Source organism: Pangasianodon hypophthalmus, chromosome 1, assembly GCF_027358585.1.
Source record: "Pangasianodon hypophthalmus isolate fPanHyp1 chromosome 1, fPanHyp1.pri, whole genome shotgun sequence".
Lineage (NCBI taxonomy): Eukaryota > Metazoa > Chordata > Actinopteri > Siluriformes > Pangasiidae > Pangasianodon > Pangasianodon hypophthalmus.
The window spans coordinates 35,743,454-35,766,117 of NC_069710.1; the positions used below are offsets into that span (position 1 = coordinate 35,743,454).

A 22,664-nucleotide genomic window follows, 5' to 3' on the forward strand; every position below is an offset into this window, starting at 1 on the left:
CCTGTCGCTGGTTCACTGGTTGTCCTTCCTTGGACCACTTTTGGTAGGTACTAACCACTGCATACCGGGAACACCCCACAAGACCTGCCGTTTTGGAGATGCTCTGACCCAGTCATCTAGCCATCACAATTTGGCTCTTGTCAAAGTCACTCAGACTTTATGCTTGCCCATTTTTCTTGCTTCCAACACATCAACTTCGAGAACTGACTGTTCACTTGCTGCCTAATATATCCCAGCCCCAAATTATTCCCAAAGTGGAAGTGTGACAAGAGAGATAGGCTACATGCTAGGCTAAATGCTAGGGCAGTACGATCACTACTACTACTTACTGTTAGCAAATTTTCGCTCCCTTGAAAACAAGCTGGACGACTCAGGACCAGGATCACATTGCAGCATGAAATAAGAGACTGTCTTGTTTTTACAGAAACCTGGCCAGCAGACAGCACACCAGATTTGGGTATCCAGCTACTTCATCCACTGCAGGGACTGCACAGCAGCATCCAGGAAAAACAGGTTGGATGGGCAGTTGAAGATTAGAAAAAAAAATCACTTGGTCTGTTTCTAGTCTTCAGCTGTCCAGTTTGGGTGAGTCTGTACCCCTGAGAGCCTCAGATTCTTGTTCTTGGCTGACAGGAGTGGAACCTGATGTGGTCTTCTGCTGTTGTAGCTCATCCACCTCAAGGTTTGATGTGTTGTGCATGCTGAGATGCTTTTCTGCTCACCATGGTTGTAAAGACTGATTATAGACTTCCTGTCAGCTCAGACCCATCTGGCCATTCTCCTCTGTTCTCTCATCAACAAGGTGTTTCAGCCTGCAGACTCTCAGCTCACAGGATGTTTTTTGTTTTTCACACCATTCTGTGTAAACTCTAGAGACTGTTGTGTGTGAAAATCTCAGGAGATCAGCAGTTTCTGAAAAACTGAAACCAGCCCATCTGGTACCAGCAACCATGCCATGATTAAAGTCACAGAGATCACACTTTTTCTTCATTCTGATGTTTGATGTGAACATTAACTGAAGCTCTTGACCTGCACCTGTTTGATTTTTTTGCATTTTGTTGCCGCCACACGTTTGGCTGATTAGACTGCATAAGTGCATAAATGAGCAGGTGTACAGGTGTTCCTTATAAAGTGGACACTGAGTGTACATTAATAATACACATAAATGGACAAACACCAACAACTATACAAACTGTTTTATTAAATGACACAATCAGGATTTACTGTATGTTGTTCTTTTTTAAAAAAAAAATTAATAGAAGTTGTTTAATTACTGAGATTAAACATATGTAGCTCTACTTAGGTTATCTCAGCTTTTCATGTTTACAAACAAAGACATAATAAAATCCTGGCATATTGTACACTATCTATTTAACCAGAACAAATAAAAGCAAAATCTGTAACTTTATCATAATCCCTATTTGACAAAGAAATACATCAGTTTCAGCTCTCCCAGTGGGTCTTCAAAACACTTTATCCACATGATCATGTGTGTGAGACTTGGAATAGGTCATAATAATGTCTTGAACCTATAAAGAAAGAGTAAAGGTCAAAATGATAATATGCTTATCAGAGTTAGTCGTTAAAGTCTTCACAAGAAAAATCAGTGTAAACACCATGTGTGAATGTGAGTGCAGAAACTTCAAGCTGTTCTGAATGTACAACAGCTCCAGATACATTAAACTATAAAATAAACAGAAATGATTAAACTATGTAAGTACTAAAATGCTCACATTCATACAAACCTATAAAAATAAATAAATACTCTACAAGTTGGTTAAGAGGAAATAATGCAATGATGCATACATCACATTACATAAATTATTTAATGCTGCTAAGAACTACCTCAATATTCCTAAAAATACCCTGAACACACATACAAAACTCTTCGTGAGCCTGTGTGTACGTGTGTGTGTGTGCGTGTGTGTGTGTGTGTGTGTGTGTGTGTGCGTGTGTGTGTTTCAGTCAGTAACTCACTGTATTTTCTCCAGTTTACAGTGTGGATCCTTCAGTAGATCAGAGAGCAGCTTCACTCCTGATTCTCCTGGATTATTATAGTTCAGATTCAGTTTTCTCAGGTGTGATGAGGTGTTTGACCTCAGAGCTGAAACCAGAGCAGCACAACCTTCACCTGTAATACTGCAGTTACACAGACTGCAGAGAGAAGAAACAAAAACTCCTCACATTTACAGATCAACACACACTAATTACTAACTACTAACTACATTTTTAGTAGTATGGCAGTAGCTGAGCTATATTCAAAACAATGACCACTTTTTTTTTTTTTTCATAAAGTACCATGTAGCATTTTATCTTGCTCTCTCTTCATATAATTCAAGGCTATTTTTGATTCAGACACAGACACATAATCTGCAAACTGTTGCATCCAGCCAGTACCAAGTTCAATATTTCTAATTATCACTCAGAGCAAAGGATGCATTCTACTAGTGATAAAAACAAGACTATTGTAAGACTACATCTGTGGCCATATTTATCAAATTTATCAATGTTTATTAGTAAAATATTCACATGGCAACGGATACATGTTTATTATAACCTGTGTAAGGTTTTATATATAGGGTTATTTATAATACTTTTATTTAAAACCTGTGTAATTTGTGCAACAAATTTAAGGACACAAATGTGAGAAGCTTGTTATCGTTGTCATGAGCGATGATCATGGATTGGAGCAGTGAATTATCAAAGTAACTAACTGTTTAAACAGACTGTGACAGTTAATCTCAGGTATTTAGCCTATTAGATAGCATTTAGACAGCCATTTTTTTTTATCCAAGTAAGGGTCACAGTGGTTCTGGAGCCTGTGCTGGGAACACAGGGCATGAGGTGGGAATACACCCTAGATGGGATGCCTGAGCTCAGGATGGTATCATGGATGTGGCAACGCTACCCAATGCCTCACCATGTAGACCTGCTAAGAGCAGTTTGCAAATACAAACGTTAACTGCGCCTTACTAATGGTGGTTTACAAGTAGAAAAGCAAAATCTCTGTTATAGCATACCCTGTATAATGCATATTCAGTACAATTTATTTTGTGCAATAGATTACCTGCATAAATGAAAAGGTCACAGTTGTTTTTCCTCAGTAGCAAAAAGTAATGCTTTTATAGTGCTTTTATCTTAGTGTAGCTAACTGATATCAGACTCTGATTGTCCTTGTACTGTATGTGCAATATCTCCCACTATTTCACTTTTGACTGCTTACAGTGTTTTACAGTTTATTATTGTTTCTACTTGCTTAGAGTACATTAATCATTTAGAGTACTTTATGTGCAGTATCACCCCACTATGTCACTTTCTGACTGCATAAAATGCTTACAATGTTTACAGTTTATTATTATTTTCACTTGCTTAGAGCACATTAACAATCTTGCACAATCTTTTTGTCTGTGTTCAGTGTTTACAGGTTGCTACTTTTTGTACTATGTAAGAGTTCATTATCATTTTTGCACTGTGTCTGGGTAGGAGATTGCAACTGTAGCACGACAATTTCATTGTATGGAGATGCTTAAAGCATTGTTTATGCACATGACAATAAACTTGACTAGTTTATCAAAATGGTGGTTTGGTTATAGCTTGATGTTACAATTGTAAGTTGCTTCCCCAAAACTGGTAAAAATGTGAGTAGATCGAGCATGCTGCATGTCTATCTCATTGTTTGTCACTTTTAATCATGTAAATACAGAAAGCAGATTTAGGCTGAATGGATATCTATAGCAGTTCTTGCTGCTTCATTAAAATTGTGCAGGTGAGAAAATATTTAATCTTCCATATGACTGAAAAGCAGGATCCACAATATGTAAGTGCTGATCTGACCTCAGTTTCTCCAGTGTACAGTGTGGATTCTCCAGTCCAGCAGAGAGCAGCTTGACTCCTGAATTTTGCAGGTTATTGTTACTCAGGTCCAGTTCTCTCAGACTGGGTCCAGTTCTTTTTGAGCTGAGAACTGAGGACAGAGTTGTACAGCTTTCCTCTGTGAGATTACACACATGCAGCCTAGGAGAGAAAAGATGATTATGCAAACACTGATGTTTGAAGGTGTGTGTGATCTGTATCAGCTAATAATGTACGAGGCCAATATGTATAAAGCCAAACATGGTTAAAAATAAGGGTAATAAATGACCAAACAATCTTAGAAATTAGGAAAGTTATTCACATACTTAGGCAGGACTGAAATAGAAAATAACCAACACATATACACATAAACTTATTTAGTAGTGCTTCATAGCTTAATTCAATTTCAATTCAATTCAATTTTATTTGTATAGCGCTTTTAACAATGGACATTGTCACAAAGCAGCTTTACAGAAATAAATGGATTCACAAAAATATATTGTAAATATTTAAATTAATCACTGTGAATTTATCCCTAATGAGCAAGCCAGTGGAGACGGTGGCAAGGAAAAACTCCCCGAGATGATATGAGGAAGAAACCTTGAGAGGAACCAGGCTCAAAAGGGAACCCATCCTCATCTGGGTGCAACGGATAGTGCAATTATAAATAAATCCCTTCTATTGTGTACTATATGGACAAATAGTGCAATTGTGCAACCAATAAATTCATCACAGTATTTGCAAGAGGTCCGGCTGGTTAAAATCTATCCACTGTCCACTGATGGAGTCCTGAGTACGAAGCTGCTCGTGGCAACTGCAGCCCCAAAGCCACTACAGCAATCGCAGTCCCAAGCCATTACAGTACAGCTCCCCATATGTGATCCCCAAGCCATCTCCACAGCCCCCAGGTGGCACCATCCCCAGCAATCCAAACAGTTCTTCAGGCAGTCCATATGGGGCCATCCCCAGCAGCAGCGAGCGAACTCAACCGATGAGAACTCCAACCAGAAGTAGGGCATCAGGATGGGTCAGGCAGCGAGGAGGAGCAGAAGGGGTCAGGATCACTGGCATCACTGGCATCTCAGAAGTAGCATGTGTAGCTCGACAGAGAGTGAGGGAGAGAGAGAGATGGAGAGAAAGGAAGAGATTGTTAGGTGAGCTTTTGTCCTCTAATGGTTAAGCACGATGTACTTTGCATGCAGAGTGCAAGCAGGGACTCCGGCAAGACTAGCTATGACAGCATAACTGAAAGGGAGAGCCAGAAGCTAACACAGACATGAGGGCACCCTGGGACATAAGGCAGCCAGCCACTCCACCGTCGACAAACCTGAGTGAACGTGTGAGAGTGGGGGGGCGACAGCATCCAAACATCCCATTTCACCACAACACTCTATGCCTGTGAAACCCTCCAGACCTGCCCCTGTACCTAAGAAAACTATTCACAAAAGGCTTGACTAAACAAATATGTTTTCAGCCTAGACTTAAACACTGAGACTGTGTCTGAGCCCCGCACACTAAGTGGAAGGCTGTTCCATAACTGTGGGGCTTTGTATGAGAAAGCTCTACCCCCAGCTGTAGCCCGCATTATTCGAGGTACAAACTTAATGTTTTGCTCACATGCTAACTAAATACCATACATTATTATTATACTTTAGCTCTTACATTTTAATGAGTGATGGCTCTTGGGCTGTACTCCTACACAGAACAAACCATTTCCTTCAATAAAGCTCAGTTTTAGTCTGTGCATTTGGATCCAGTAGAATTTGTGTTTAATAGAAACCAAGTACTGTACATGTCTTTTAAATTATACAAGCAATATCTCAAAAGCAGCCCTTAGTAAATGTGGACAAGCTGTAAATGGATGTGCTTGATGAAAGTAACAGAGCATCTGTTATCACTGAGACTAGCTTATTAAATGCCAGGTCTTTATTTTATTTTTTCATGGTTGTCTTACAAAATGCCATCATTCTCATAAGTGGCTATATAGAACAAAAGATAGGCATTGAGGTCAGGCAATCAAAAAACAGACTAAATAAGACTACACTAACTGGGGAAATCAAAGAACAGGCTGAGGTCAAAACAAACACAATGAACTCGAAAAAAAAGTTTCAAACTTGCTTTTTTTTGGATTTGGAACCATTTGCCTTAAGTGTTAGGTATTTTTGGTAAAGTGTGACAGCTGTTTTCCAGTCCAGAGAACCAATCCTTGGTCTGTTTGAAATTGGTCTGGAGTTCTCTTGACACAGCATTAGTATAAGAATAACCTACAATACATTATTAGATGTATTGTAACATCATACAAATCCCACCACCATGCTCTAAAAAGCCTCAGTTCTACATGACGTGGGTTTCATGAGGTGTTGGAAACATTGCTTTGAGATTGTGGTTCTTGTTGACATGATTGCATCACATAATTGCAGCAAATTTGTCAGCAGCACATTCATGCTGAGAATCTCCGATTCTACCACTTCCTGAAGGTGCTCTATTAGATTCAGATTTATAAGGCAAAAAATTCAAACTATAAATTTAAAGCCATACAATTTGATAACTAACCCTGTAGATAACAATATAACCATATCAGATCAGCAATTATAATGTTTTACTGCTCTTTGAGAAACTATACTATTTTCACTAATTTCCTAATCATCAAATTGTGTACTAGATACCTTACCTACATGTTTCTTTAAACAGATGCTATAATTCATTCTTCCCTTAGCACTGGCTATGTACCTAAATCTTTTAAATTAGCAGTTATCAAACCCATGATTTAAAAAAAACAGACCTCAATCCCTGTCAATTGTCCAACTATAGGCCAATAAAGGCCATCATAGCACAGAGACAGCGCTGGTTAAAGTGGTAAATGACTTACTACTGGCCTCTGATCAGGGTTGTGTCTCCTTGCTTGTGTTGCTTGACCTTAGTGCAGCTTTTGATACCATTGATCATGCAGTTCTCCTCAATAGACTGGAAAATGTAGTAGGCATTAAGGGAACGGCCCTCTCCTGGCTCAGGTCTTATTTGACTGATTGTTATCAGTTTGTAAACGTAAATGGTGACTTCTCTTCTCATGCTAAGGTAAAGTTTGGTGTCCCGCAAGGCTCTGTTTTAGGCCCGCTGCTCTTTTCTCTATATATGCTACCTCTGGGCAAAATTATCCGTAAGCATGGTATTAGCTTCCACTGTTACGCTGATGACACACAGCTGTATGTTTCAGCAAAGCCAGATGACAGACACCAGATTAATAAAGTTGAGGAATGTGTAAAAGACATTAGAAACTGGATGCTTATTAACTTCCTTTTATTTAATTCTGACAAAACAGAAGTACTTGTACTAGGACCACATGCAGCTAGAAGTAAGCTTTCTGATTACATAATAACACTGGATGATTATTGACTCTAGTCTTTCATTTGAAGCTCATGTAGATAATGTAACTAGGATAGCTTTCTTTGATCTCAGAAATATTGCTAAGATAAGAAATGTAATGTCACTACACGATGCATAAAAAATTAGTTCCTGCTTTTGTACATGCTCCCTGCTTTAGCCTTCTAGTATTTGAGGTACCAACAAAGAGCCTGCACCTTTTGATAGAAGTAGACATGGCGGAACATAAAAGACTTAGAATTTGCCATTCCAAAACACAAACCTTCTTTTTTTTCAAGCCATTCCTTTGTAGTTTTTGCCATATTATTTAGCTCATAATCCTGCTGGAACATATATTTTCACCCTCAATGAGGATGTCTGGTTGACTGGAACAGATTCTCCTCAAGAGTTTGCTTATATTTGGATCTATCCATGTTGCCCTTGGTGGCAACAAGCTTTCTGGTTACTCCTGCTGAGAAAAGCATGATGCTACCATCATCGTGCTTCATCACAGCCAAACTGCCAACTTCATCACAGTAATGGCATTACCTCGGTGTTGGGATGTATTTGGTTTGCACCAAACATTATGCATTGGCTTTAGAACAAATGGCTCAAATTTACTCTCATCAGACCACAAATTCTTTTTCCAAAAGCTCTCAGATTTTCTAACATATCCCTCAGAAATGGCTTCCTTCTGGTCAAGCTCCCATAGAGGCTTGATCTATGAAGAGCTAATAATATTGTTGATATTGTTAATGTCTGGACAGGGTCTCCTATTTCAGCCAGTGAGCTCTGTAGCTGGACTCTTGGACTATTATCTGACAATTATCCTTCTTGCCTGAGCAGTTTGGCCTGATCTTGATAGTGTCTGGGTTGTGCCATATATTTTTCCCTCTTTGTTATAATGGATTTCACAATGTTCTTAGGAACATTCAAAGCTTTGCAGTTGTTTTAATCAACTTTTCCATCTTTTTTTGTAATAACAACTTGATCTAAGCTTCCATTTTAACTGTGAGACCTCCCAAAGATATTGAGACCTCCCAAAGATATAAAGGTGGATTTAAATTAACAAAATATTTTAAATTAACACAGGTAATGTTAGCCTGTTTAACATTACTTGTGAGCTCTAGTATTAAATATTAGTTCTAATTTAGATTGCCAAAAGAATGGGACTTATCAATTATGAGTTTTTAGACTTTTTACTTTTTTAAAAACTAAATCTAAATTTACTTAGTTGATTTCTGTAGAGTCAGTTAAAAAAAAATCTCATTCTAATATACCTAAATTTGATTGTTGTTTTATATTTTTCTATTACTACATTTATACAATAATGGTGACAATAGAATAATTAAAATTAAATGTGAAAGTGCTGATCTGACCTCAGTGTCTCCAGTGTACAGTGTGGATTCTCCAGTCCAGCAGAGAGCAGCTTCACTCCTGAATCCTGCAGTTTATTCTCACTCAGGTCCAGTTCTCTCAGACTGGAAGATTTTGAGCTGAGAACTGAGGACAGAGCTCTACAGCTTTCCTCTGTCAGATTACACCCACGCAGTCTGAGAGAGAAACAATAAGAGAATGAGATAAGAGAAATGATATACTGTATAAGAACACCGACACTGATATCTGTGTGTGTGTTTTTAAACAGTTTAATTTGTGTCAGAGATGGTGATAATCTGCTCTGAAAAAAGTATGTCTCCCCTGACATGGACCTCGGGTTGGTCCTCAAATTCTTGGTGTCGTTCTAAAGATCCTATATAGATCTATAGATCCTATATAGGATCTATAGATCCTCCTGGTTCTATATTCCTCAATGTTGTTGTAGGACCCTAAGTGTATTCTATTTTGCTCAGTGCAGTTATAAATTCCATTGTGTGGTTCTGGAGTCACTTATGTTTTCATCAACGCAGTTCTATATTCCTCAGTGTGGTTCTAGATTCTTTAAGGCAATTCTAGAATTTTTGATGTGGCTCTAAGGTCCTCAGTGATGTTGTAGATTCCTCTGTGTGGTTCTCTTTTCTTCAGTATGGTTCTAGATTCATCTGTGTGGTTCTATACTCCTCAGTGCTGTTGTAGATTCCTCAATATGATTTTATAATACTTGTTGTACTTCTAGATTCCTTGTTGTGGTTCTAGATTTCTCTGTGTGGTTTTAGTTAAATTGTAGCATCTCCTGTCATGTCTGTGAAAGTTGTGCTAATGTTTTAAGTGATCCAGCTAGACCATAATTCCAAAAGTATGTGCACCCCTGACCATCAAACCCATATGTGGTTCTTCCCCCAATTGTTACCACAAAGTTGGAAGCACACAATTGTATAGAAGGTCTTCTATCTGTGTGCTGTAGCATTACAGTTTCCCTTCACTGGAACTAAGAGACTCAAACCTGTTCCAGCATGACAATGCCCCTGTGCACAAAACGAGCTCCATGAAGACATGGAGTGTGAAGGTTGGAGAGGAAGAACTCGAGTGTCCTGCACAGAGCCCTGACCTCAACCCCACTGAACACCTTTGGGATGAACTGGAACACCGACTGAACCCCAGACCTCCTCGACATCCCAACATCAGCGCCTGACCTCACTAATGCTCTTGTAGCTGAATGAACACAAATCCCCACAGCCACGCTCCAACATCTAGTGGAAAGCTTCCCAGAAGAGTGGAGCTCATTATAACAGCAAACACACGGGGAATAAATCTGGAATTGGATGTTCAACAAGCACATATGAATGTGATGCTCAGTGATATACATACTTATGGCCATATAATGTATCTTTATTTTTACTCATTGTCTTTTATTCAATGTGTTCAGCAGCTCTGGGGAAAGATATTCTGGAGAACATTTACACTAAGCATAGATGGATCAATACTGAAGTGTCGATATATTGGACCCAGATGTTTTCTTTTAAAAACTAATTAATTAGATAACTTTTCCTTTATTTAAGATATCTTTACTTGCTAAGATATAATTTTTGCAGTGTAGGATTACTTGAGATTGTATTGAAAATAAATGCAATGGCATGACACATTCCTAATTTGTACACGGTCCTTTACTGATTAATTTAACTTTTTTTTACTTTAGTGTAAAACTGCAGTTCTGTAATGAAATTAAATCCAAGCGCATTATTTACATACATTATTTTAATACAAAGGAAGCTGCATTTTTCCTCAAACCTTTCTCAAATTTTCCCTATTATGTAATATATAGACAACTATGTTACAAACTATTTAAAATAAATCTCTGTAAGCAGGAGGTGAAACATTATTTCTTAAATTAACCCCTTGTTTTAAACATAAACTTTTTTGGGATTCATTCATTTTCTAGGACATGCCAAAATTTATTTAATTCCACAGTGCATTCATAGGGGCAGTACATGTGCTATAATTAGTCAAATGTACCCAGAATGCATCACAAATAAATCAAATCAAAATATTTTAGTCTATATGAAGTTTAACTAGAATATCAACCATCCCAACATTAGTACAGAATGAAATATTTGACTGGATCTTAAAAACATTATTTTAACTTTAAATGTAAAATTATTTAAATGGGAAATTGTGTAGGATTATGTCACATTATAAAACGTGTAATATACCGTTGTTATACAGCAGGCTTGTTGTTCTACATTTTACAACAAAATATGAAAGTGATGATCTGACCTCAGTATCTCCAGTGTACAGTGTGGATTCTCCAGTCCAGCAGAGAGCAGCTTCACTCCTGAATCCTGCAGGTTATTCTTACTCAGGTCCAGTTCTCTCAGACTGGAGGAGTTTGCACTGAGAACTGAAGACAGAGCTCTACAGCTTTCCTCTGTGAGGTCACATTTCCATAGCCTAGTAGTAAAATTATAATACTTTTGTATTGTGACATCTCAAAAACTTGTAACATGCAAACAAAAGCCTCCTGACATAACTGTTGTTGACGAGGCCCACAACTGTAGTGCTGTCAGCAAACTTGATGATGTGATTTGAACTGTAACAACACAGTCATGAGTCAGCAACTGATGTATGGGTTGCCTTCAGAATAATGCTCTTAAGTAGGCAGGTGGATGGCAGATGCAGCAAACTGCCATGTGGGTTGCCTTCAGAATAGCGTTCTTAAGTAGGCAGGTGGATGGTAGATGCAGTGAATGAGAACATCTTGTGTCTGTTGGTAGAGTGCTTAGTATAGCAAGAGCCAGTTCTCTTAATCACTCCTAATCCATTATTTCTGCAAAGCCACTTTACTAGTACAGTGGGTTTTCCCCTAATGGTAGCATGCTTTTTGTGGTTAACAACAAAAATAAGATGGTTTCCCCTACATATACAGCTTCAGCTTAGAGAGATTATGAGCCATTCTACAGAATTCCTTCTCGGGCAGCCAAGGTGTAGACTCTATGGTGGCCAGGGATGTGTCAGCCATCTCCATACTGACTGTATCAGAGCAACTGTCTTTAGTCCAGACATTCTCTACATTAATTATGAAGTGACACCAATAAAACAGTCAATGGCTCTCTCAAAGCACACTATGTTGATAGCAACATCTCGCAGACATTTTGAACCAACAGCTGAACTTTGAGATGCATTTTGGCTGCAACAGTATTTGGTAGTGAACGAGATTTAGCCTTTACCAGCTACAGAGGCTGCTGGCAGGCTGAAAACAGTCCGTTGCTCAATGTTCCCTGCTGCACTGCACCTGATCTCTTGGTGCATGCTTACAAGCAGCTTGGCCTACCAGTATACCTTCCATCAGTACTCACAGCACATCACTGGTGGCTTCACCAGATGAAGCCCTATGCTCAGGCACAAAGATGGCAATTTTGAATAGCCACAACTTGGCCTATCGGCTAGGCACCCACATAAGATCCACTGGTCTTGGAACTTAAATCAACAAATATGCTGACAATAAACAACTTCCACACATGACTTCCAGTGGACACTCCCCCATCCCATGGATCATTATGAAAGACAAGGGCTGCTGATGAGACAGTTCTGGACAAAAGCTTTTTTTTAGTGGCATCTGATGACTGCAGGGGTGTAAAATCCAATTCCTTTACAAACGTTTTTACACACAAAGTTACGCATATGCATGATTGATACATGAGACACCAGGTCTTATAAGATCAACATCATCCAACAGTACAGTGAGTGTGATGATTATTTCTGAACACCCTTCCAGTCAGGGTGAGTTGGTTCCACATGACCTGCTGGTATAGATTATCTAGATGATCACCATCTAGATGCTGCCATCTACATGTTGATAACCTACAGACAGCTCACCCCAATGGATTTTTCATTGTTTCTTTGTGGACAAACCATGCAACCTGAAATCAGTGGTGCTAAAAATCTACTAGGATGTTGATTTCATGACTCAGGAAACAAAAAAACTAGTCCTTGTTTACGCCAACTTTCACAGTGCTTACAAGGCTGCACCCCACCCCCACCTCAGCTGTTTGGACCACATATCTGTTATGCTAATCCCAGCATGCAGACCACTTTTGAAGCATACAAATCATTTCTGAAACAGGTAAGAAACTGTTCTGAGGCAGTCATCTCATGACTTCAGGACTGTTTTGAGCACACAGATTGAGACATTGCACTCAAATTTGTCATCATATATTTTGACTGGCTAGTCATGAAACACATTAAGAGCAGTCTTCCCACCACACTGGACCCATTACATAATGACATCCATCTATCCCAAAAACTGACAATTATATGTAGGATGCTGTTCATAGACTTCAGTTCAGTATTCAACCCAATCATCCCATGACAACTAATAGAAATGCTGAGCATGCTAGGTCTGACCCCCCCCCCCCCTGGTTTTGTTCAGCACTTTGGTCAGTGTAATGCTGAATTTAAATGTGCTTTATAAATAAAACTTACTTACTTACTTACTATAATCAATCAATCAGTCAAAAGCTCCAAGTTACTTGGAGGACCTCTCCTGGACTCACAACACCTAGCCAAGAAGGCCCACTATTGTCTCCACTTCCTGTGGAGGTTGATGTGAGCTAACATCCCCTTTCCCATCCTCACCATCTTCTACAGCAGGACAATTGCATCTGTTTCATGTTAGCCATTATTGACTGCATTTTATAGTGTCATATGGTCACCTGGTGATTTGTGCATATAAACACAAGAAGGGGTCCAGATATTGACGTACTGTCCCTAGAGGTTAATCTGGAATACATAGAACATAGTTACATACTTAACATAAGATACTATTTCACCACTCCTAACCACCAGAGACAGTGTTTCAACATCTAGATAATCTATACCAGCAGGACAAAAGAAACCATTCATGGAAAGCTTTAAATATACCAATAACACTCTTATACAGAGATAAAAATAAATTAAAAATGAAAAAAGAAGAAGGTCAATGACAGACAGGATAACACTGAGTTCAGTTGCCATGCACACAGAGTGACCACTTGGCATGGTTTCTCATTGTAAAAATTATTAAATACAGTATCCATTCTATATTCTTCAATCTACACCTGCAATTAATACATTTCATGAGAGATATATAACATGATAAATGCCAAATTGTAACTTTTGTTAGATGTAAAGCCTTTTTGTTAGATATAAAATAAAATTACTCACACAGCTTTTCTGGATGCTTTGACCACTGGCAGCAGCCTCAGAAGACCTTCATCTGATCTGCAATATTTACTCAAATCAAACTCATCCAGATTCTCTTCTGAGTTCAGCAAGATAAACACCAGAGCTGACCACTGAGCAGGAGAGAGACTGGCTCCACTGAGACACCATGAATCTCTTCTTCTGTTCATGTACTGTTGTACTTCCTGCACTAGAGAATGATCATTCAGTTCATTCAGACAGTGAAACAGATTGATGGATTTCTCTGAAGATGGATTCTGCCTGATCTTCTCCTTGATGTACTCAACTGTTTCCTGTTTGCTGTGAAACCTGCTTCCTGTCTGGGGCAGTATGTCTCGTAAGAGAGTCTGATTGGACTCCAGTGAGAGACCCAGAAGGAAGCGAAGGAAAAGGTCCAGGTGTCCATTCTCACTCTGTAAGGCCTTGTCCACTGCACTCCTCAGGAAATCAGACATGTTTGATTTGGTTAAAAGATCAGTAGTTTGTTGTTCTGTTACATTTCTGCTGATGAAAGAGAGAAATGTGTACAAAGCAGCCAGAAACTCCTGAACACTCAGATGTACAAAGCTGAACACCTTCCCCAGGTGAAGCCCAAACTCCTCTCTGAAGATCTGGGTGCACACTCCTGAGTACACTGACACTTCTCTGACATCAATGCCACACTCTCTCAGGTCTTCCTCATAGAAGATCAGGTTTCCTTTCTCCAGCTGTTGGAAAGCCAGTTTTCCCAGCGCCAGGATACTCTCTCTGGTCTGCTGAGGATCAGAGTCACATTTCTGATGGTACTTTTGGTCCTTGTGTTTGATCTGAAAGATCAGGAAGTGTGTGAACATTTGAGTCAGAGTTTTAGGGATCTCTCCACTCTCTGTTTCACCCAACATTCTCTCTAGAACAGTGGCTGAAATCCAGCAGAAGACTGGGATGTGGCACATGATGTAGAGGCTTCTTGAAGACTTCATGTGTGTGATGATTTTATTGGCCAGGTTCTGATCACTGATCCTCTTCCTGAAGTACTCCTCTTTCTGAGGATCACTGAAGCCTCGTACCTCTGTTACCTGGTCTACACACTCAGGAGGGATCTGATTGGCTGCTCCTGGTCGAGAGGTTATCCAGAGGAGAGCAGAGGGAAGCAGATTCCCCTTGATGAGGTTTGTCAGCAGCACATCCACTGAGGCTGACTCTGTCACATCACACAATCTCTCATTGTTCTGGAAATTTAGAGGAAGTCGACACTCATCCAGACCATCAAGGATCAACACTATTTTGTGGACATCACAGTCTATTAATTGTAATTCTTTCATTTCTGGAAAAAAGTGATGAAGAAGATTCATCAGACTGAGATGTCTCTGCTTCACCAAATTCACCTCCCTAAAGGGAAGTGGAAACATGAAGATGACGTCCTGATTTGCTTTTTCTTCGGCCCAGTCCAGAATGAACTTCTGCACAGAGACTGTTTTTCCAATTCCAGCAACTCCTTTAGTCAGCACACTTCTGATGGACTTGTCTTTAAAGAGCTCATTACATTTGATGGGTGTCTCCTGTGTTGCTGGTCTCCTGGACGCTGTCTCAATCTGTCTCACCTCATGTTCATTATTGACGTCTCCACTCCAACCCTCTGTGATGTAGAGATCTGTGTAGATCTCATTCAGAAGTGCTGAGCTTCCATGCTGTGAGATTCCTTCATTAATTCTTTTAAACTTCTCTCTCAGTTTGGATTTTAGTTTCTGCCGATTACCAGAGGCAAGTTCTAATAAATAGAATAATGTTATACATTTTTGTTTACTAAATGCTCACAATCTACAATACAAAATTCACTGCTTTTTGAAAATGCAGTGTACATTTCCTATTTATGATCCTATATTCAGCAATATGACAAGCAGACACTGAACTCTATGTAACTGTAAGGTACTGATATGTTCAGACATATTGGCCAATATTTCTTACACTCAATGTCATACTGTATATATCACAAATTACTGATATTACTGCACCATTAAAATGTGAAATACAATTTCCTTCCTCTAAAGTTACAGTGATGTTATAACCCCATGAGCTCTTACTGTTCTGCAGTGTGTTAGCGAGATCTGTGTGGTTCATGTTCTTCAGGACGTGCAGTGTGATCTTCAGTGCTCCCTCTCTGACACTGCTCTGATCCTCCTTATCCTCCACCTCCCTCTCAGGGCATGCTGGGTAATCTGTACTCAGGAGCTTCCTAAATCTCTTCAGCTCATTCTTTATCAGAGTGATGACTTTATGCTCCATCTCCTGTTGAGAAATAAGTAAGAAAATATCAAACCTTTATTAGATGTACATATTATACTATTAAATCCAGAATCATTGTTTTTCCCCACCCATAAATTTCTATCCTGTCTGATTATTCATAATGCTTCTACAAACAGATAAAACTTTAGATTATTGATACCTTCAGCCTTTGACAATGTTGTCCAATTTTGTTGGCATGCATCAGACACAATTTAAACACACAAAATTATACATAAACTCACCTTGAATATGGACTCCAACAGATTTTTGGTGTTTATCTTAGGTTTTTCAAACTTCTTTTGGGGTCTGTGAACAAATAAAACACCTACAGGACTATATTATGTATTTACTATACAAAAACACTATTGCATGCATACACACTTAATTCCATCATGTTATTATTAAATATATATTGCTAATTTGTTATATATATATATATATATATATATATATATATATATATATATATATATATATATATATATATATGATTATACTGACCTCAGATTAGTAGTACTGTCATTTTCTGTGAAGTATATTGGACAGTCCATTGACTCACCACTTTTCATGGACACAGAGCTGGGTTCTAGTGAGTCTGATCTCTTACCCTGTATCAGACTAGAGCAAAATGTTTTTTTAGGCAAATGTTAATGGGGCCATAGCCATAACATTAAAACCACCTCCGTAATATTGTGTGGGTCCCCCTTGTGTCGCTAAAACAGCTCTGACCCATCAAGGCATGGACTCCACAAGACCTCTGAAGGTGTGCTGGCACCAAGACGTTAGCAGCAGATCCTTTAAGTCCTGTAAGTTGCAAAGTGGGGCTTCCATGGATCGGACTTGCTTGTCCAGCACAGATGCTTGATCAGACTGAGATCTGGGGAATTTGGAGGCCAAGTCAGCAAGCTGCGATGCACTGTGTGTTCCGACACCTTTCTATCAGAGCCAGCATGAAGTTTTTCAGCAGTTTGTGCTACAGTAGCTCTTCTGTGGGATTCGACCAGACAGGCCTTCACTCCCTACGCGCATCAGTGAGACTTGGGAGTCCATGACCCTGTCGCCGGTTCATCGGTTGTCCTTCCTTGGACCACTTTTGGTAGGTACTAACCACTGCATCCCGGGAACACCCCACAAGACCTGCTGTTTTGGAGATGCTCTGAGCCAGTCGTCTAGCCATCACAATCTGGCCGTTGTCAAAGTCACTCAGATCCTTACACTTGCCCATTTTTCCTGCTTCCAACACATCAACTTTGAGAACTGTCTCTTCACTTGCTGCCTAATATATCCCTCACCTTGACAGGTGTCATTGTAACGAGATAGTCAATGTTATTCACTTCACCTGTCAGTGGTTTTAATGTTATGGCTGATCAGATGTGAAACCTGCATTATAATTTATGTTCTATATAGAAGAATCAATAACTGAAATCATTGCATGAAAATATATTTATTAAAAAGAAAATTATGAAAGAATATAAATAAATGCCTCTGCATCATAATCAGCATTTAAGATTAAGGTATTTCCACTCTTACTTTCTTAATTTTTCTCTGAAGCGTACTGGACGATCCATTGCCCAGTCACTTTTCATGGACTCCCAGCTAGGTTCAGATGAGTCTGATATTTTACCCCGATGCAGACTGAAACACACCAAAACACACTAAATATCTCGTTATATATTTTTCTCATTGTACACACTTTTCAGTGGTTTATTAAAGTTCAGCAAACAATCCAAAACTTTATGCAAAAGCGATGTCAAAAACAGGCAGGAGATCAGGAGAAGAGCAGCCAAATTAACTAACCAGAAACCAGAATAATGTGGGCAATGATACACTGAGCATTACTTCACAGTCCCTGAGTGTTTGGTGTGTGCTTATATAGTGTGGTGATGATTGAGGCTATGTGCAATCAGTAAACTGGTGACTGTGAATGCGAAAGTGCTGGTGAGTGCTGGGAGTCATAGTCTGTGGCAAGGTGTTCTGGAAATTGTGGTTTGGCACCAGATCTGATACAAAAATGACACTCTGTTTCAATGAGCTGATGATAACAAAGGAGTGCTAATGTAGGGTCTAAGTTTATTTCACAAACATAAAAAAACAATTATAGAAAAGAATCATAATTGGATCCTGAATGGTGCAATGGAAATTGTTCAACCTATCATAAAAAAAAACAATTGCAGAAAAGCCTTATAATTGGATCCTGAGTGGCGTAACAGTAAATCATTCACTCTCGCTTCAATTAGAATCCTGACTCCCAAAGTAAGTAAGTTTTATTTATAGAGCACATTTAAACAACAGGTGCTGTAAAAGTGCTACATAAAAATAAAAGTATTTTCCAACAGTTACTGCTCTTGACTGTGTTAGACAAGAACACTTAAAAATGTACATAAACACAAAAATCATACACCCCCACATAGAATATGGATACAACCAATTTAATTTAATTCAAGCCAATGAAGGGAAGCTAAACCTGGAGTAATAGGTTTCCTCTTCTTTGTACCCAAAAGTTGTCAAACTACAGCATTTTGAAAGAGTTGCAAATGTGTGACAGATGACTGGCTGATCCCAACATACAAGGCATTACAATAGTCTAACTGGGATGAAATAGAAGCATGAATATCTTTTTCTTTAGGACTGTTAAATATTAGATCTCTTACATCTAACTGGCAGAGAAGGAGGTGTCACAGTTATTTAAAAGTATATTTATAATCTAAGCATCACACAAAACCCTAGCCATTAATTCAGTGCCTTTGAAGTTCTTCATACTAACATAACATACGTAGCCACAAAAAATGAGTCTACCCAGTGGATTCTGCTAATTATTATTTACAGACCCCCAGGGCCATATTCGGAATTCCTGTGTAAATTTGTGGATTTCATCTCTAACCTGGTTGTTTCTTTAGACAAAGCATTAATTGTTGGAGACTTTAATATTCATTATGATAATGCAGATGACCCTCTGAGAACAGCAGTTGTGTCCATTCTAGATTCTGTAGGGGTTAATCAGAATGTAATAGGACCCACTCATAGTGGTGGTCACACTCTTGATTTAATACTAACATTCGGATTAAATATAGAAAATATAAACTCATGTCCACAGTCTGAAGCTATCTCAGATCATTACCTCATCTCATTTAAAATGTGTCTTAATCATAGTATATGCACCTTGCCACGTCACCATGTCAAACGTACGTTCACGTCAACAACTGCACAGAGTTTTATCAGTAATCTCCCAGAGTTATCAACCATGATTGGATCACCGTCTGATCCCAAAGAACTTGACCAGGCAACTGAATGCTTAGAATCAACGTTCTGCAACTCGCTAGATAAGGGAGCTCCACTAAAAAGAAAAATAATTAGGGAGAAAAAGCTAGCACCCTGGTATAATGATCACACATGCATGTTAAAACAGACTACTCAAAAATTAAAATGTAAATGGCATCAAACTAAATCGGTAGTATTCCAAATGAGGAGAGCCTTTTGAGCTATAAGAAAGCTCTTAGTGCTGCTAGATCAGTGTATCTCTCCACCCTAATTGAAGGTAACAAAAATAATCCTAGATTCTTATTTAATACTGTAGCAAAATTAACTAGGAATAAGACCACAACAGAAACATGCACACAATCATTATATAGCAGCGATGACTTCATGAATTTTTTCAATGGTAAAATTGAAAATATCAGGCAAGAAATTCAGACTATTAATTTAAAACCGGACAGTTTTATAACTAACCCTGTAGATGATAATATAATAATATTAGATCAACAATTACAATGTTTTACTCCCCTTGAAGAGACTGAACTAATTTCACTAATTTCATCATCAAAATCATCAACCTGTATGCTAGATCCTTTACCTACTTGTTTCCTCAAACAGATAATTCCTGAAACAATCAAACCTCTTTTAAAGATAATCAATTCTTCCCTTAGCATTGGCTATGTACCTAAATCTTTTAAATTAGCAGTTATCAAGCCCTTGATTAAAAAACCTGACCTTGACCCCTGTCAGCTGCCTAACTATAGACCAATATCAAACCTCCCCTTTATCTCCAAGGTCCTAGAAAAGGTTGGAGCACAGCAGCTATGCTCACACTTACATAGGAATAACATTCATGAAATGTATCAGTCAGGATTTAGGCCTCATCATAGCAGAGACAGCACTGGTAAAAGTTGTAAATGACTTACTACTGGCCTCTGATCAGGGTTGTGTCTCCTTGATGGTGCTGCTTGACCTTAGTGCAGCTTTTGATACCATTGATCATGCTGTTCTCCTTGATAGACTGGAAAATGTAGTAGGCATTAAGGGAACAGCCCTTTCCTGGCTCAGGTCTTATTTAACTGATCGTTATCAGTTTGTAAATGTAAATGGTGACTTCTCTTCTCATACTAAGGTAAAGTTTGGTGTCCCGTAAGGCTCTGTTTTAGGCCCACTGCTCTTTTCTCTATATATGCTACCTCTGGGCAAAATTATCCGTAAGCATGGTATTAGCTTCCACTGTTACGCTGATGACACACAGCTGTATGTTTCAGCAAAGCCAGATGACAGACACCAGCTTAATAAAGTTGAGGAATGTGTAAAAGACATTAGAAACTGCATGCTTATTAACTTCCTTCTACTTAATTCTGACAAGACAGAAGTACTTGTACAAGGACCATATTGTAACCATTCCCCCTCTCTTTCAAAGAAGGGGCTGCTACAAAATATTTTGAGGGAGGGGACCTCCAACCACTCTTAATATATGTACCTTAAATAATATTAAATCAAGAGTCCTTACTGATTGAGCTTGAAACACAAACGTTTCTCAATCTGGACTCTTCCGCATTGCAGGTAGCATAAGAAGAAGGCCATGCTTCCTCCTAACAAACAATTCTCTCACTCTACTACTACACCTGTAGTTAAGTTAGAGGAGGAGTCCCTAGAGAGCTGTAGTAGAACTGCAACCTACTATAAACCCATAGTAACATCACTATGGGCTGTTACAATATTATTAGGATAGCCTTCTTTCATCACAGAAATATTGCTAAGATAAGAAATATAATGTCACTACACGTGCAGAAAAATTACATCTAGGTTGGATTATTATAATGACTTGCTGTTTGGATGTTCCAGTAGGAGAATAAACAAGCTCCAGTTAGCCTTACGCTTAGAAAAGTGCTTTATAAATAAAGTATTACTTACTTACTTATTCATTTTTATAAACTCAATGTGAACACACGCATGGATATGTGAACTAGAGCAGTGTGCGTCCACACACATGTCCACACATGCTCTCTCTCTTTCCCTCACACAAACACACACACACTCCTATCCACTCTCTCTCTCACACACAACTCTTCTTTTTCTATCTCTATTTAGAATAAGGTTTATACTTAATACTTAATTTGTGTTAATCCTTTTCTATTTCAATAAATGCTATATTATTGAACATCTTACTGCCTTGCTGTGTTTTTTTTTGACATTGCAAGAAGCCAAACCATTCAGAACTAAGCCTTCAGAAACCAAGTCTAAATTTAAACTAAATTTTCAGTGAAACACCTATATTGCTGGTATGTACCTTGCAGTTCCAGTGCTTGTGCTTCCTGAACCAGAACCATTTCCCTTACAGCTGGAACACTGCCAAGTTTTTGTTACATTTCATTTTGTTTTGTCTTTTGATATGGTGTGGGGCACGGGTTAAAAAAAAAAGAAAAACACTCAACAGTCATCTCACCCTGAGTCCACCAAGTTTTTAGTTCGTTGTGCCACATAGCATAACTCTTAAGTTGATTTGGCTGAATGTGGGAACATCTATGCATGACACACCCTTCACTCACCTCTCATTTTTCTCTGTGTCCTGTTCCCCAGAAAAACTCATTTTGTAGGTTATGTCTGTTCCTACAGATTATACCTATAAAACTACACACACACACACACATTTAGAAAAACACTGCAGCAGACATATTTATTTCACTCCAACATGCCTTTGTTAAGTCTAGCCCTGTATCATCACACAGATCACATACCGGGAAATGAGTTCCTACAGTAAACTGTGTAAGCTAAAACTTCAGAAAAAAAGCTTCATCTAGTGTAGATTCGTAACATTCACATATTATAGATTTAGATTTAGATACTTACTGTGATTTTCTCCTGAGAATGTTTTACAATCCTTTCACTTTCACTCAATGTGGATTAACAGGTTTAGTTCACAGAGGACAAAGTCGGAGGTGCAGTCAAGAAACACACACACACACATGGCTTGGTAAAGAGGGGCGTGACTGAGACAGAGCATGGTTGTCAGTTGATTCTGGTAGTTCTCAAACTAGGCCCATTTCAGTAATTATCACACATAAAACTCTTCCCCTGCCACTAAGTGGAAGGCTGTTCCATAATTGTGGGGCTTTGTAAGAGAAAGCTTTACCCCAGCTGTAGCCTTCACTATTCGAGGTACCAACAAATAGCCTGCACTTTTTGACCAAAGTAGGCGCGGCGTATCATAAAAGACCAAACGTTTGTTTAGGTACTTTGGGGCAAGACCATTCAGTGCTTTGTAGGTCAACAGTAGTATTTTATAATCAATGCAAAATTTGATTGGGAGCCAATGCAGTGTGGATAAGATAGGGGTG

General features: G+C 38.8%; 1 protein-coding gene across 1 annotated transcript; it reads right to left on the reverse strand.

Annotated features, from left to right (window-relative positions):
- Positions 1 to 1,219: 1,219 nt before the first annotated feature.
- LOC113524642 (NACHT, LRR and PYD domains-containing protein 12-like) lies at positions 1,220 to 22,225 on the reverse strand. Its single transcript, XM_053235766.1, has 12 exons — positions 22,177 to 22,225; positions 21,876 to 21,957; positions 17,599 to 17,703; positions 16,570 to 16,686; positions 16,311 to 16,374; positions 15,867 to 16,071; positions 13,789 to 15,553; positions 10,864 to 11,037; positions 8,592 to 8,765; positions 3,835 to 4,014; positions 1,978 to 2,154; positions 1,220 to 1,529 (listed from the first exon to the last, which is right to left on the reverse strand). Exons 2-12 carry the CDS (start codon positions 21,914 to 21,916, stop codon positions 1,511 to 1,513), a joined length of 3,021 nt encoding a protein of 1,006 aa, XP_053091741.1. The 5' UTR covers positions 21,917 to 21,957; positions 22,177 to 22,225; the 3' UTR covers positions 1,220 to 1,510.
- Positions 22,226 to 22,664: the final 439 nt, after the last annotated feature.

What these genes read in the sequence shown, in the direction of transcription:
- LOC113524642 (XM_053235766.1), bottom strand. Translation starts at nt 21,916, where the DNA reads ATGAGTTTTTCTGGGGAACAGGACACAGAGAAAAATGAGAG. An exon ending in TTCAGAGAAAAATTAAGAAA is followed by an intron (nt 16,687 to 17,598) that starts GTAAGAGTGGAA and finishes ATTTTGCTCTAG; the next exon opens with TCTGATACAGGGTAAGAGAT. An exon ending in TGTACACTGGAGATACTGAG is followed by an intron (nt 8,766 to 10,863) that starts GTCAGATCATCA and finishes TTTCTCTCTCAG; the next exon opens with ACTGCGTGGGTGTAATCTGA.